Source organism: Hydra vulgaris, chromosome 09, assembly GCF_038396675.1.
Source record: "Hydra vulgaris chromosome 09, alternate assembly HydraT2T_AEP".
Lineage (NCBI taxonomy): Eukaryota > Metazoa > Cnidaria > Hydrozoa > Anthoathecata > Hydridae > Hydra > Hydra vulgaris.
In genome coordinates, this window is record NC_088928.1 from 48,455,283 (window position 1) to 48,472,800 (window position 17,518).

Here is a 17,518-nt window from a genome sequence, read left to right on the forward strand (position 1 = left end):
ATTTTTGACACATGTTATTCTTTTTGTTTTAGAAGGTTTTAAACCTTCTAAAACAAAATACGCTTGATTTCCGTTGCGTGTTTAAAACACGCAACGGAAATCAAGCGTATTTTAGTAAGATTGTAAAACGCAAATTTTACATCTTTACAATAAATTTGTATCTGGCATTAACTATAACTTTGAGCGAAACTTGCTATTGTTGTTAGTGCCCCTTCACAACCTGCTGATTGAGTTTTATAATGTACTTAATTTTTTTTATGTTAAAACCATTAATAAAATTTATTAAAAAACTTGTAAAAGATCCTCTTGTAAATTTTTTATAATGAAAACAATGTTAACATTTTTAAGGTTTAGTTTTTGAACATATATACATGTTCAAAAACTCAAGCCTTTTTTTATAATAATAAAACATTATAAAAGGCTCTAGGGACAAGAACGTAAAAAGCTAAGAAATTTACGCTGCTTAACTGCAGAATGACCCATTTTTTGTATCCCATATATTCTACTTAAAATTAACTAAATAAGGCAAATTATAAGTAGAGTATATATTATGTATTATATATTTTGTGCATCGTATATATTAAATTTCTCAATAGTAAACGCACCTGTTTTAGAATAGCCTTGCGCTTATCTTGTCCAACTACAAGTGGTGAGTGAGGTCTTATACATTCTTTTGAAAATGGATTTTTACTTTTATTTCCAATATTTAGATACCAACTATAAACTCCAAAAGTTATTATTGTTAGGATACTAATCGATATCAAACTTAATAAACTAAGGTTAGAGATAAAATAATATATGTTTATACACAATTTAATAAAAATCGACATCCTGAATAAGAATTGTCGGTAAAAACAAGAGAGCTTAAATAGCGTTTTTTGATTGCATCACTTAGCAGATAAAAATTTAATTATATAACGTAGATGTTTAATAGCGCGCTTTGAATAGATCAGATAGTTTGATTATATCACATAGTGAATTTTGATTACATCACATAATGTATTTGCATGGTTCAGCGAAAAACGTTAAAGCGAAAAATTTACTGGTTTCTATTAGCAAATTAAAAAAAAAAATCAATTTTTTATATATTTTTATATACTTAATGTAGTAAAATTAAGAATATAAATTTGTTGATAAAATATTTATGTAAGTTTTTAATAAAAAGTTATTTAAATGAACGTTTTTGATAATAAAGAAAAAATAACAGACTAAATTATTGAAAAAAAAAGAGCAAAGGAAAAATTCGCTTTAACATCTTTTTGCTTTTAAACTTTTCGCATTAATTAACGACCCGCTAACATTTGTTTGCATACCAACCCCATAATGACTTGTGTCATTAAGAATGTTAATAGTTTCGATTTGAATTGTAAACCGGTATATTTTTACACCTACAATGGAGGTGTCTTAGAAAATCTGTTTTATGTTCCCGTAATCCACCTTTGTTGTTGAGACTCACTGACTTAACTGTAAAATAAGGTACGGAACTGACATAGTAAAAAGGTGTATGTAGGACCTACATACAGATTTCCTAAGACACCCATGCTCTTCACAGAATACATTCTTCCAATCGATAATATCTCTAATAGAATTAGGCCAATCTTTAACGACACAAGTGTATAACATGGTTTACAAAAAATGCTTGATTTTTGTTAAAACGCATCTACGTCCGTACTGCCAAAGTTTGTTTTGATTTTGGTCGAAAAAAGTGTACAATATAAAGACCGGAACTGACATAACAAAAAGGTGTATTTCCGGAATAAAAAAATTCGTTCGAAAAGATATAAAGACAAGGAATAAATTTTTTTTCGTACCGAATAAAACAAAGCATTTAAAACCGTTGTTGTTCATTTCACAAGTAATCATTCTGATATACGTCGTTAATTTTTGACGTAAAATCTCCCAAGTGTCGTGTAGACTGGAATATTTTTACGTTTGGTTCAGTCTACACTAAAATATGTATTTAAGTAACCCAGATTCATGGCTTAACTGGTAAAAAAGTGAATGTTTTAATGGATTAATATGTTAATATATATAAGTTAGATTTTTTGTTCATGGAAGAATATATGTATTTTTACACATTCTTGGTATTGTTCAAATCATGATAAATAAGTCTACAAAAAGATGCTCCCTAAACCACTATATTACCTCTTCTATACACACAGTTTTACATTTGAAATTGATACTTGCATTTATATCTTTCTTTTTACCTACAGATTTTGAAAGTTAATATATATATCTTGAGATATCGTGTTTTTTATTGTAAAAATTGACATTATTGATTTTTAAAAAGTCTTTAAACTTTAAATAATGAATTATCTTTAAAATCTCTAACTAAATATGGACCTAACACACTAAGAAACATTTGCAGAATTTTTTTATAAATGGAGTAAAATAAAAGTATAAGTTTATCTCTAACGTTTCTATGTGACTTTTTGACTAATTTTTAGAAAATTGGCATTTTAATATTTGATTTAAAAAATTATTTTAATAAAGACTTTTTCTTGTATGTTAGAATGTATAAAAATGCAATCAAATCATTCTATGAGAAACGCAATCAGATCAATATATGAAGTAAGTATATGTTTGTTTTACTTTATCGTGTTATTAGGTTATTTAGACACATTAAATATTACTTTTCCTTTTATTTGGCTGAGATAGAAGGAAAATAAAAGCCTTGAAAATTTTTGAAGTTCAAAGTTTTATCTTTTTATTATATGATCTTTAAAGTTGTTTATATTAATTAATTTTTTCGCTTTAATATTTTTGTGTTGTGTTTTTTTTTTCTATTCATGCATTTCAAAGTTTTCATTAAGTTTTATTATTAATTGTATGCAAAAGATCTGAATTTTATTCTGCATTTTATTTTTGTATATTTGTTTTGTAACATCATTAAATGTTTTTATGAAGGATAAATTTTTTACTTATTATTTAATTAATTAACATTTTTATTACTGAGCTTTATTATTGACAACATATATACAACATATATATATATACAACAGTTTTATATATATATACAACATATATATATATACAACAGTTTTATATATATATACAACATATATATATATACAACAGTTTTATATATATATACAACATATATATATATACAACAGTTTTATTATTGAAAGACTTCCAGAAATGTAAAGACTGGTACTATTGTGAATAAAAACTATTGTGAAAAAATGTATAAACATATACAAAAAGTATTTTAGGAATTATAATTAGAATATTTAAACAGACTGTTTGAATAAACTGTTACATTATAATTAGTAATGAACCAAAGTGTTAACAGAACTTTCTATTTTTACAAAGTTAAATGTTATCTACTATTAATAATCTTAAAAACTGTGTTTCTCTTATTCATATTCATTAATATCCATTTATATGTTGCATGTTCAAAAGCAAGAACATTTTGTAGATTGTTTTTCAAGGTTGATAAACATCTGATACATGATATCAAATATTTGTAGCAGCCGTGGCGCTACCACGGATCCTTTGTTTTTATCAGATATTTGTAGCAGCCGTGGCGCTACCATTGCGCCATCTGATAAAAACAAAGGATCCGTGGTTCAAACCCCACCTCTGGGCAAGTATTGCAACATCGGTTAGGAAGGAGGCGTAAGCTTCCGATTAAATTCTCATCCGCGGTGCTTTGTGATAAGACCGTAAGGACTTCTTAATACATCTAAATAAATTTAATATATATATATATATATATATATATATATATATATATATATATATATACATATATATATATATATATATATATATATATAAGTATATACTTTGTATCAGGTTATAATATTCTAATACAAGGTATCAGATTATTATAAACGTTGATATCTAAATTAAGGTTTATCCAAGTAAAGCCATGATATATAAAATATCCAAGCGAGTATTGTAAATTTCAAAATAAGTACCACAGATTTTACAACTCGCAAAATTGGTACTGCAAACATTGTGGCTTAAGTGTGCTAAGCTGCTTAGTTGTATGGCTTTTTATTTAAAAAATTTTGCTTGCAAATATCAAAAAGAATGTACAAACATTTATGTTTTTGTTGATGATGATGACGATCTGATTATATATCGATTTCAGAAATTATTTTTATTCATAATAGTTAATACATTTTTTAGACTTGGCCTTTATTTATATCATTTCAAGATATTTTCATATAACCTTCATGAAAATGATAGCATATCCAAAATACAAAAAATTATGGTTTTCTTTCTAAATAATTAGTTCTGATAAATATCACCTGTTAAAAAAATATCAATAAAATGACACCTTTCCTAATGTTATGTTCTCTATTTATTTTGAATAAATTAATGTGTAGATGTATAAGTTATTATATTGGTTATAATATTGTATTGGGTATAAAATTGTAAAAATTAAACATGTTTTTTACCAAAATGTTTATAATGAAATGTTATTTCCAGTACCACAAAATATTAAAACTTTAAAATTTTGCTTTTTGAAACAATGATAAAAATAACATTTTATGTCGAAAAGAATTCTTTTGGAAACAGTAACTTACGGAAACAGTCACTTTCGGAAAACGTATAAAACAAATCATAAATGGTATTTAATAATTTTTATGAACTAAAAATGTTTAATTAACAATGTAACTAAGTGCTATTTATTTATTGATATTTATAATTGTCAAATGCTATGGCCGACGACACGGGTTTCAAAGTGAGGGGGGGGGGGGACATAATCGTAAATTTCTAAAAAAGTCCTCTATATATATAATTTTTTTTTTTTAAAGTTCTAGATATAGAACACTACAACAGCAATTAAAAAAACAACCAATTAAGAAAATGTGATGATGTCTTTGAGAGGTTCTGGAGGTTGAGTTTAGTGGTCACTTCTGCTGCACATTTTGGTTCAATAAAACTCGGTGGCACTTATAGATCGCTTTGGAATGCACGATTGGCAAAGCCAAACCTTTCATTTTGAACTTTCAATCTAATACCATTACCACTACTTTGACATGCTTTTAAACTCATTAAAAGTTCATTAAAAAAAATGTAATAAATAAAACTAAAACCAAGAGTTTGACAGAAGATATTTTCAATATTAACGATATTTAACATACTAATAGTACATCTGTAAAAAAGAATGGAGGTTGTTTGAAGGTTGGTTTTTGTCAGGTCAGGTTATCTTGCTACTGATAATATGTAACCCAGTACAATCTGCTTCATGTCCTGCTGCCCTGTAGGATATGCTATTTTAGGCAAAGGCTAGGAGAAGCCAACTCAGACTTAAAACACCCCTTGCCTTGAGGCTCTTGGTTGAGTAGAGGCTATAGATGGTATCTCGATAAAAATACTCATCTTTGGCAGATGTTAAATGCATCCGGCTACTGTCTTGTAGAAGGCCTCCTAGGCAAAGACTTAAGGGGTAAACAGATTCTATCTGTTGACCAGCACCGCACCCCTTCTTCATCTATTAGGCTGGCGCAGATGTATTTTAAACACGTTCTTTTTGGTTTAGGATGTTGAATGCTGATTTTTGACTCAATCCATGGGTTTTGCTTGTGTCTCTATTTTTATGACTAGGCAACTCATTCTATTATCTCCTAATGAAGGTACAGCTTTAAAACTCAGTTTTATGGTTCTGAGGCCGGCTGGTAGTCAGGTTTCCCAAACTCGTTAGTAGCTCTCACAGAGGCTGAACCATCAATAGCTGAAAAATATCAAAGTATCAGCAGTGCCATGTTGCGCATAGATGGTGTCCTGTTTTTACTTTTGGTGTGCATTGTCAAGGCCACATTTGGAGCCCTTTGTTACGGCTTAGGGTTTATTAGTAGCAATGAGGTAATTTCTTGGGCTATCAAACAGTGTTCTGAGTAATATCTATGCTTTGAGTCAAGTTCTTTAACAAATTTAAAAATGAATAAAGTACCGAAAACTATAAAACAAAAAAACCATTTTCATCACCAAGTTCTCTAAACCTATCATTCACAAACATTTGTGGTCTTCGAAGTAAATTTTCTTCTGTTGAATATTATCAAAATTCACCAGACCTACTTGCTCTTTGTGAGACTAATTTGAGTTCAGTGTTTCATCTTTTGATCTTAGTGTTGATGGTTATTTTCCTTTAATTCGTAAAGATTCCAATTGTCACATGCTTAGCCTGGGCATTAACATTTGTAAGAGTATACCCATTTGTCTGGAAACTAGGTTTGTATCCACAAACTATTCTTTTATGTGCTCTCATTTAGCACCACTTCACTCTATCGCTTTTCTCTTTATTCTATATTTCTCTCCTGTATCTCAAGACTGCATTCTTTTTGATGCTATTTCTGACAAAATTGACCAAGCCCTCTCACTTTATCCATCAGCCAATATTGTTGTTGTCAGTGACTTTAATTCTCGTCACACTGAGTAGCTTGGCTCTAGTGTCAGTGACTCTGCAGGTAATAAAGCCCACAACTTTTGTCTTTCTCAATCTCAAATAGTCAACTTTCCTTGAACTCGCTTTCCAGACAACCTGAATCATTTACTTTACCACTCGACATATGTCTTTTTCTGATCATAGTCAGTGCTCAGTTTCTCTACATTCACCTTTAGGTGCTTCTGATCACAGTTTGATCTCTCTAAAACTATTATCTCATTCTTCTTCTTCATCTGAATTTCCCTATTATTGTACCTCTTACAACTATCTTAAAGCTGACTGGGATTCTTTCCGTGATTTTCTTTGTGATGGCCCTTGGGTAGAAATCTTTCATCTTCCTATTGACAAATGTGCTTCTTACATAACTTTGTGGATTCAGGCTGGCATGGAATCTTTTATTCTTTCTCGACGATTTCCGGTCAAGTCTCACACTTCTCTATGGTTTTCCACACATTGTGCTGCTGCAATTTCCAATCGAAACAGTTACTTCCATATCTAACAGCAAAACAATTCTCCAGAAAACAGATGTCTGTTTATTACTGCTAGAAATCATTGTAAAAAGATTTTTTCGAAATCTCGTACTTTGTCCCATAAATTAGGCTCTCGTGACATTTGGAGAATCTTTAATAGTATCAATAATAAGGGCAAATCTGTAATTCCACCTCTCTTGTATAGTTCAGACTTTGTCACCCGACCTAAAGAAAAAGCCAAATTGTTTGCTAAGAACTTTTCATCAATAACATCTCTTGATTCCACTTGTTGCATTCTACCTGATTTAGCCGTCAAACAGGTTGATCCATTGGACGACATTGTATCACTCCAGCTTCTGTATCTAAAGTGATTTCCTGCTTTGAGAGGTTAAGGCCATTTCTCTTGATGTTTCTAAAGCTTTTGATAAGTTTGGCATGCTGGTCTTCTCCATAAGTATTCTTCTTACGGTGTATCAGGTAACATCTTTAAGATTATTGTACCCTTCCTTTCCAATCTTAGTATAAAAGTTGTCCTCAATGGACAGCACTCTTCTTCTTATTCTTATTCACACGTCAAATTTCAAAGTAAAAAGATTGATACAGTATCAATTAAAGTAGTGAAGACCACTCCAACAGAAATTCTGCAAACGAAAAGTCCAAAGAACTATTGCCACTGATACCTGAAATCATTTAAATGGAGAGTGGTATTTATTAACATAAACTAGTGAAAAAGTTTCAACCCCACCTAGTATACGTGAGAAATTGATAATGGATGACATCAAAGGTATTTGAGAACCAGAAAAAACGGCGAACCCAGACAGTTTGTTACTCAAAGCCATGCAACCGTAAAAACACAGAGCAGTACATTATTAAGAGTAGAACGAAATATTAAAAGATTGAAATAGCTAAACGACTACGATACTTATTAGTTAGGTAGTTAGCATTTCTCTCAATAAGAAGAAGAATTACCACGGATAAATTCAGAAGTGGAAAAGACTGCTACAACTATAGCTCAAATTAAAAGCCGTGATGTCACTTCCCGTCTTTTGATAATAATAAAACCATCGTTTAATGTTGCTTTGTATATCAATTACGTTTTGTATATCTTTTTGTAAATTATCTTTTATTTACGGATAACTTACGGTCTTATATTTACTTTACAGGATTATGCGGAAATATAAATCAAATTATGCGGAAATATAAATTATTTTTTGCTGAAATATATATTATTTTATGCAGAAATGTAAATCATTTTATGCGGAACTATAAATTTTATAGTGATACATCTCAGTACAGGTATTTGTACCTTAAAATGTAGGTAATTTTTTGAATGGTTATAAAAAAATTTTGATACAATAGCTGAAAGATAATTTTCAGAATATGAACATTACTTATAGCTGTTTAAATTCCCTTGGAGTACTTGTTGCACTTAAACTCCTTTATGAATCAGCAACAGCTCTACAAAATAAGGCTTATTTTTTCATGTGAATTTTAAAATGTAAGTTTTATTGTATGACAATAACTTTGGAGCAACTTTTTTATTTCTGTTGGAATTTTGTGTAATAATTTTTTAATTGTTTTGTGTTAAATTCAAGTAAATGGATTGTAAAAATGACTTTCAGATTTTCAGCTGTACTTCATAATGTAGGTTTTTGTACCTTAAAATGCAGGTAAGATTTTTTAAAGAACTGAAAAGTTATGTTTTAAACTATTCATAATACTTTTTAATTTTGTTTTTACAGTTAAAGTATATTAAAATGAGACCAAAGTTCAATCTTAGGTTAAGACCAAAGTTCAATCTTAGGTTACAACCCAAAACAAAATATCAAGCAGCTTCTTGCAGAGACAAAATAGAATTGAACAAAAATATTCTAACAAATGTTGTGAGTTATTGTAAAAAAAGCAATTGTCAAGGCAACAAATCTGTTAAACAAGGTGGCTATAGTTTCGATCTTAGAGTTATAAATCGCATTTTAGATGGTGCTAAGATTGGTGAAAATAAAAACCATCTTTCAATTTTGACAAAAGATGAGGAGAATGCAATAGTATTGTATGCAAAAAATAAAAACAGATGTCTACAAGGTATTACAAAAAAAGAACTGTCCGCAGTCATTTTAAATAATGTATCGTATGCATGCTAATAAAAACCTGAGAAATCATCGTTTGTACTGCAAGCTTTCACCTAATGCAGAAAAAGCAATACTCACAAATAAGATTATTTTATTGTCCATGGTGACCATATCTCTCCTAATATTTCCACAAACCCAGAACAATCGATTGTAGAAAACAGTTTAGGTTTTATCATACTAGAAAACAGTTTAGATTTACGTTGGCGATTATAATGGTGTAAACTATTATTAACTTGATCCAACATTTATGTTACACCTGTTGTGTCTGGCGGACCAACAAAAAGACAAATTTGTTTTTCACAACAATAATGAAGGACACTTACGTCAAACCTTGAAGAGTGACCATCTAATAGTACTACCACAGATCTCTCAACATTTTTCTCTGTTAACTTGCTATAAAAAAATTTATATAAATCGAGTAGAGATTTGTGATCTTGTATTACATGTTCAGTAGTTGATATAAGCAAATTCGGAATCTTTTCCACACTGGATTTTGGTGCCATTTTGCTGGTTATTCCTTTCCCTGATAATATTACATGGCAAATAACTAAATCTCCAGCACAAGTGGGTGATGTAGTCAACTCCAAAGTTTACGAACTGCGGAGTTTCATCATGATTAAACATGTGTTTAGTATCAATTATACCGTACACTCCTTCTGAAATTTTTTCATTGTTCTTCATTATACCTGTAATTTTAAGTTCTTTGGCTAGTTCATTTAAATAACTTTTACCCATTTCTCTAGTGCAATTTAAAGCACAGTTCATAGAAACTCTCCTTTGTCTCTTTTGAGTTAAACTGGGGTGCTTTGCGATGAATCTTGACCAGAAAGAACACGATAGTTTTAATCAAAGCAGCTAAAGTGGTTGGTATTGCAGAGTCAGGTCTAAAAGGTAACTAGATGCAAAATGATAAATTTGAACAAGCAACAAAATGAGAAGCAACTATTCAATCTTCTCAGCCCCCAAAACAATGCTCTTTACAAAATGTCCCAATTGTTTCATTCCCTCTCTATGTAAGAACAGGTTCTCGTGAGTATAACAAAAAAAACTTGTAAATGCATATAGAGTTATCCATAATCTTACTGAATCACCGTTACCTCTCAAAGATGTTCCGGATTTGCTAACATATTCAAACGTTACCCCAAAAGATACCTCTAAAAAAACCATAAAAAGTAACTCAACAACATGAATCAATGGAGGAAAAAACGGTCTTAGAAAAAAAGAAAAAAAACGAGAAGAAACACTTTTATGAACATTTTATTTCTTTTTTCTGATTAAAGTTGTGTTTTATTTGTTAATTTAAAATTTATTTGTTATTTGATAAATAAGTCGTAAAATTTAAGTTGACAATGAAGTATTTTGAAGATTTTAGAAAACCAATGTGCACCTTAAAATGTAGGTCTAGTGCTTTTTATCATAACTAGAACAGTAATAGAATTTAAATCTTAAACTTTAGGCCTTGTACTGATCATTTCCATTTATATGCTTTATAACTTAAATCTTTATTTTAAATCTGAATTTAATGTTTTAAGTGAAAATTTGTGTTCTCATTTTTAGAAAAAATACAGAATATCATCAGTTGTCAGAGCATACTTGACATTGAATGAACTTACAGTTTTAAACTATATTCTTTTATGCCTTGATTACTTCATTGTATAATATAAACCTTATTCCCATTCATATGAAAGTATAAGAGACCAATATTCAATTACCAGCATTTTAAGGTACGCATACATTTTAACTTAAAATGAATATAGATATATACAGGTATTTTTATTTATACCGAAAGAAAGAGAATTAAATTAATATCTAATTTGTTGAAATAGATACGTGACTTACACGTGCACTTGATAGAGGAAAAGAAGTTAAAGAAATAAGCCAAAACTTGGAATTGTCGTATAGCTATATTTTGACAAACGCAAACAAAATCTTCGCCAATATATCGGACTCTCAACTTACTAATAGAAAAGGAAGAAAGTGTACTGACAAATCTGCTATGAGAGACGCGATCAGCACTGTGATCAACAGAGATAACTCACTAACGCAAGCTGAAATCTGTGATAATCTGGGTGAATCGGGGTTTCATGTGTCTTAGACGTTTGTTTTTAGACAACTTACAGTAATGAAAATAACAAGATTGCTTTTATCACTAGTTCCATAAGAAAAGAACAATATAAAAACACTTGATTAAAGACAGAGTTATGCAAGAGAGATTCAACATATATCGACATTAAAGTTAGTTTTTTATAATGAAACGGTGTTCAACCCCCACACCTCATTTTATTATGGATACGCTCTAATAATATAATACAAAATAGCTTGATGGCAAGCTTGATGGCAGCCATTTTAATTACTGGGGTAATTGAATACGAGTTACTATATATCCGCATAATTTAATTTATACCCTGAAGCAAGTTCAGCATCTGGGATATTGGCGAGGGTTTTGCTTGCGTTTTTCAAAGTACGGTTATACGAAAATCCCAAAGTTTGACTCATTTCTTTAACTCCTTTTCCTCTATCAAGTCATGTATCATTTTCAATAAATCAGGTGTTAAAGTAGTTCTTTTTTTTTTTTTCGGAAAACGCCGAAATAAACTTAACTAAATTAGAAAAGTGATGCAAGTAATATTTAGTGATGAAAGTAATTTTAAAGTAATATATCAAAAAAGTAAAAAGTTCTTTCTTTAACGAATTATCTAATCAATTATTTTTTTCTAATAAAAATAGTGGAGGAGCGGGGTTTCGAACCCCGGGCCTCTCGCATGCAAAGCGAGCGCTCTACCACTGAGCTACACCCCCATATCTTTGAGAGTAAAATGTTATATTTTAAAAACGTTTATAATTTGTAATTCTTAGAATCTGTTAGGTTTGTTTGCCGACTCATTCAAAATTATTTAAAAAAAAAATGGAAATGCACAGAAAACATGGAAGGCAGTTAAATAAGTTATCGGTATAAACAAATGTAAGACGAATGCACTGACAACAAAAACTTATAATTGAAAAAATATATAGAAATTAAATAATTTTTTTTTATCAATGTTAGCTAGAATTTGGCAGCAAACATATCATTGAGCTCTTAACGTTTATTTCTTATCTAACTACTAATATATGAATAAAAAGTGGAGTTAAGTGATTTTGCTTGTGACTCGTTCATATATCGATTGTGCTTACTGTTTGACGGCGAGTTATATGTTATTTAAGACAAAAAGCTTAACTCCACTTTACTCAACCTTTTTCAAGTTTCTTAGCTTCGATTATTTCTAAATCGGAAATTAAGAAATAATTGAAAAAATCTTTTTTTAATTGAAAAAAATTTTTTATTTATCTTTTCGGTATTAAATACCAAAAATATGAATAAGAAAAAAAACGATTTTTCAACAAGTTCTTAAGTGCCGATTTAGAAATTATCGAAACTAAGTAATTTGCACAAAGTGGAGTTAACTCCACTTAGTGCAAATTAGTTAACTAGTTAGGCGCTCATATATTGATTGTATTTATCATTAGACGGTGAAATATGTTATTTAAAAAAATCTTTATTTAATTTGTTTCACAAAGATCGACACAATCTGGATTAATGAAACTTTACCTTGTTAAGAAACTAAGAATCACAGTTTTTCAAACGATTTTTTCACGACAAAAGATGTGAAACTAAACTAAACCCTGTGAGAATCTAACGTTCGTCCATCGTTCGATGAACGTCCATCGAATCGAATTTCGATGTTGCTAATATTAGACGTCTAGATGTCCACTCAACGTCCGTTGGACGTCTTAGGAAGCCCAATACCCACTGAGAATGTGAAGGTTCTTTATAAATTAATGTTCCGCCTGATATAAAACAGTTTTTTAAAGTTAGCTTCATATTTAAATATGAATCAATTAAACAGTTATTTGAAAATTTTCAATTATACTTCTTTAACATAATAATTCATTTGAGGCAAAATATTACGTGCAACGTAGTTTTTAAAAAATGTAAAAAAGTGTTATTAATGTTACGCATGAGAGGGCAACAATATTTAAAGTTTCAAACTTATCAAACTTTTAAACGTTTTTATTGGTTTATCTTGATCACCTGATTATATCTGCTAAAATATCGTTTCATGAAGTTTGTTTATTAGTTGTACAAATTAAGTTTGCTCTTTCAAATATGATTTTGAAAGAAGTATGATTTTGTCGTATTTAGCAAACTTGTTTTTGTTGTTGACCTTATTTTTCAAAGTTAGTTGTAACTATGTCTCTCCTCTAGTTAATACAGTTGCTCAAAACAAAAGTTTAGCAACCCAGCAAACGCCATATTATGAAGAAAATACTCAGGGTTATGCTCAGCAGCAAACAAACTATAATGGCGGATTATTTTCTTATGGAGGAAATTATAATTGGGTCCCATCAAATCAAATTACTTTTCCTAATGCTATTCAAGCATTAGCGCCGCCAAATAATTATTTGTTTCTTCCTGCATTTACTGCAGGCCTAAACATTTACAATCGTGTTAATCGTTATTCAGCTGATAACTATCAACTTATAAAAAACCCAAAATGGTATCCCCCTAAACCTTATTATTTTAATGACAAACTATGCCAAGAGCGCAAACATCGTATGGACTGGCTTAACATGCTTAAACCATGCAAATCTAAAATGGATTTTGGTATGCATATATATTCTTATTTAAAAACTGAAGTTAATTATAGTTATATTAGTGATTTACATGTGCGAAATACTGGAGATTATAGCAGTTTTCGAATAAAAACTTACGATACAACTCGCAAACCGAAATCTATTGGTGGTGATACTTGGAGAGTTTTTATCAGAGGCCCAGTTTACATTGAACCATATGTGTACGATCTAAATAATGGAGAATATGAAGTACTTTTTTTTACATTAGATGCCGGAATGTATCAAATAGAGGTTATTTTAGAAGGTAGTTTATGTTCGTCATACGTAAATCCACCATATGATTGGTTTAAAAAAGGTACGTTATAAGTCATTTTAGTTGTTTTCAAAATCATTTTATTCAGAATAAAATTATAAGTAAAATGAAGTCATTAGTAAGTACCACCAGGTTTTTGCTTAAATATCTTTAAATTGTTTTTTAATTTTTATGGAGTAATATTATTTTTGTGTTAACCGGGCTTCAAACTTAATTCAATAACTTGTTGTTTTAGGTGATTTCAACGGACATTTTCAAAACGAGTACATGTTTAAAGAATATAAACATTTTCCATTTCTTTTAACTTACAGAACTTGGAATACGTTGTCAAATTTTTCTGTATATGTGCATGAAGGGTTAAAGTCGAGAATCACAAGTAAGTTTAATCTTTTATTTGTAAACTCCTTCAAAATTACAATTTGAAAAAAAAAGAAAATTATTAAAAACTAAATTTAATTTTTGCTTGTTATTATTTTTGCGATCGGATTGTCATTGTAAAAACTAAGTTGGAAAGTTGTCAATTAAAAATTCAAATTTAAATTTGAAATAAAAATTAAAAGTTTGAAATGTTACATACACACACATTTATCTCTCTTTCCTCTCTCTCTCTCTCTCTCTCTCTCTCTCTCTCTCTCTCTCTCTCTCTCTCTCTCTCACACACACACACTCTCTCTTTTTTCTCTCTCTCTTCTTCTCTCTGTTTTATTTGCTTGTTATAATTTATTTTATTTAACATGTCCTATCTAGATTTTTTTTGTTTATATTGTTCAAAGAATAATTGATATATTTTCGTATTCAGAGAACTTAATCAAAATCCAAAACTGGCAATTATTATGCAATGTAAAATGTAACTTTTTAACTGATGGGTTTGGTAGATGGAAAAATAAAACCTGGCTTCCTTACGTCCAAAGTAAGACGCGCACTAGTATTCAATCTTCAAATAAACTGGGTGAATGATATTTTTTAAATTTCTATCGTTTGTTTTTTTACTTTATTGTTTATAAATATCAAAATAGATAAACCAATATGTAGGAACCTATGTAAATAGGTTATCAACTCGGCATAAACTGAGACAAAAACAAGGACTGTTGTGGATTTACGGTGATTGCTATGCTTACAACTTTTACCAAAGCGTTTGGAATGCATCTTTGTGTACGCAGCAATTTAAAGAGTGTAATAGGTATTTTTTTTACCTTTACACATATTTTATCTTTAATGTTTGCTTGGAGCTAAACCTAACACCTCAAAAGAATTACAGTTAGATTAAATTTTATGTATATATATGCATAAAGATATACATATGCATTTGTACAAATATATACATTTGTTATATATATATATATATATATATATATATATATATATATATATATATATATATATATATATATATATATATATATATGTATATATATGTATATATATATAATAGTGTATTTTTATAATAGTGTAATTTTAATTTATTTTTTATATTAATAGTAAAATAAATTCCTAAGAATTATATGACTATTATTTTACAGAACATATAATTGGATTTATCCTCGATGGAACCCTGATAATAAAAAAGACAAATCAATACACTTAAAACACGATTATTTTATTAACTTACCTTGGTTAGTGAAATATTTTGCAAAGTTACTAAATAATGATAAACTAAAAAGGAGTGATAGTGGGATGCTTTTAAATGTAGGTTTGCATTATATTCGTTCAACGTCTTTTGACATTTACAAACAGCTTATAGATGGTTACATTAAAGCAATTAAAAGTCACCCGACTGACGTTGTATGGCGGACGACAACTGCAATTTACAGAGCAGAAAAATTTACTCACAAAAGATTCCAAACCAATCAGGTAACATTTACATATTTTTTATTTAGAAAAAAAAAATAACATGAAAAAGTTTACATTTTTTTGTATAAAAGTTTTCTTAGAAATTTATTTTACTATTTCACTATTTAAACAGTTATATTTTAAATAGTATAAAAATAGTAGATGTTATATGAGTTATATTTTTTAACTAAATTTTTAGTTGTTTTGATTATTTTAGCTTTCTTTTGCATGATAAATTGGTTCAGATTAATGGTAATTTTATTAGGGCCTAATACTGCACAAAATAAGTTATTCAATTGTTGTTATTTTAAATTGCTTTCAGGTAAAGTTTGCTCATAACGAATCCAATTTTATAAGTAAATACATAAGTAATAAAACATATGAACTCATGTGGGATAAACTGGTATATACTTAAGATCTCATTTTCTTTTAAAGCACACAAAATTATATATAAACTTTTACAAGTTTATAAAAATGGTTAATATTTAAGTAATAATAAGCTAATATGGCGTCAATATTGGCATATCAATATTATGCCGCAATTGGGATCCAAATAGCATCTACCTATAGTGACACTCAAATCTTATTTTGTTGCTGTATCTTTTTATTATAAAAATGTCGTCAAGTTCTGAAAAAAATACATAATTTCCACGCACACAAGTAAATCAAAATGTTTTGTATTTTACATAACACCTTGATGGATTGCTACTTTAAAGAAAGAGTCCTTAAAGGTATTATGTAATATACGTTGTGTTAAATACTTAAAGGATATCTTATCCTATTTATGACTCTTAGCACTTTTTTTGGTTTTTAAAAAACCGAACAAAGTGCTAAGAGTTCTATTTTCTATTGCTTTAAGACAAATACTCTTGAATTAAAAAAGTTTAATTTTACAGTGCTTTGCTTGTCTATTGTACAAACCGGATAATTATAATATATGTATATGTATATAATTGATAAAACTAGTTGTGCAATAAATACTTATTACTATTACTTTTTTTTTCAGCGTGCACTACTTTTCAATGCTTACTCAATGTCAGCTATGTGCCGTGCAGGAATAGCCGTAGTTGACGTGTTTCCATTGACATCAGCAATCGAAGAAAAACCTACTGATGGAATTCACTATGACGTTACAGTCTTTTCTTCGTTGACAAAAATTCTGCAAGAATATTTTAAATACATGTAGAAAAAAATGTAAATACTTGTAATAAAATCGTTCCTAAAAATGTCTATTTAATGGTTAAGTAAACTTTATAGTAGTTTGATCAACTTGGCGCAATACATATTGATAAATTAAAATTAATATATTTATTAAATTATTGTTACCTTTTTTGCAGTAATTGTTTTAGTTATATGGTAGGTTGTTACGTTCTGTCAGTTTATAACTGTTTGTGACTTTCCTGTTCGTGCATAATATTCAATTGTTTTTTTAAAATTGATATTGGTTTATTATTATATAATTTTCTTATTATTCTTATAATTGTTAATTTATCATCATTATTATTTTCATTATAATTTGTATTATTAATACTATTTCAAGGTGTTTACTTAAGATTAGTTTTTAACTATTTGTAAATGACCACTATTGTAAGATCTTTTATCTAAATATATTGGTTGGTTGATAAAAATTTTTAAGTAACTTTGTATAAAAATCGATAATCTATTGGTGGTGCCCCTCTTTCTAATTGTCTTTTTTAAGCAATAAAAGCAAAGTGGAAAAAAAAAATTTAGCTACTAAACTTGCTTACTTAACTTTTGTTGC

The 17,518-nt window shown here is 28.9% G+C and overlaps 2 protein-coding genes and 1 non-coding gene across 4 annotated transcripts in view; 1 reads left to right on the top strand and 2 right to left on the bottom strand.

Annotated features, from left to right (window-relative positions):
* LOC100211766 (all-trans-retinol 13,14-reductase) overlaps window positions 1–883 on the bottom strand; it is a 31,738-nt gene extending 30,855 nt beyond the window's left edge. The window contains exon 1 of the mRNA XM_065805944.1: window positions 606–883. Within this exon, the coding sequence (XP_065662016.1) occupies window positions 606–830 (225 nt within the window). The 5' untranslated portion in view covers window positions 831–883. The remainder of the gene's footprint in view (window positions 1–605) is intronic.
* A 10,846-nt stretch (window positions 884–11,729) lies between these two features.
* trnaa-ugc (transfer RNA alanine (anticodon UGC)) lies at window positions 11,730–11,801 on the bottom strand. The gene has a single exon. It is a non-coding gene; the product is annotated as a tRNA-Ala (tRNA).
* A 607-nt stretch (window positions 11,802–12,408) lies between these two features.
* LOC101234683 (uncharacterized) lies at window positions 12,409–16,982 on the top strand. 2 transcript variants are annotated; one of them, XR_010640889.1, is made up of 7 exons: window positions 12,409–13,968; window positions 14,162–14,302; window positions 14,726–14,875; window positions 14,959–15,106; window positions 15,447–15,539; window positions 15,617–15,777; window positions 16,763–16,982. XR_010640889.1 is itself a non-coding variant. In XM_065805943.1 (6 exons), exons 1-6 carry the CDS (start codon window positions 13,164–13,166, stop codon window positions 16,940–16,942), a joined length of 1,755 nt encoding a protein of 584 aa, XP_065662015.1. In that variant the 5' UTR covers window positions 12,409–13,163; the 3' UTR covers window positions 16,943–16,982. The 2 variants fall into 2 exon arrangements, 1 of the variants encoding a protein (XP_065662015.1); XM_065805943.1 differs by having other exon boundaries at window positions 15,447–15,777.
* Window positions 16,983–17,518: the final 536 nt, after the last annotated feature.

Coding starts and splice junctions, on each gene's coding strand:
- LOC101234683 (XM_065805943.1), top strand. CDS start 13,164: ATGATTTTGTCGTATTTAGCAAACTTGTTTTTGTTGTTGACCTTATTT. Junction 14,303..14,725: donor GTTAAAGTCGAGAATCACAA/GTAAGTTTAATC, acceptor TTTCGTATTCAG/AGAACTTAATCAAAATCCAA. Junction 14,876..14,958: donor TCAATCTTCAAATAAACTGG/GTGAATGATATT, acceptor ACCAATATGTAG/GAACCTATGTAAATAGGTTA.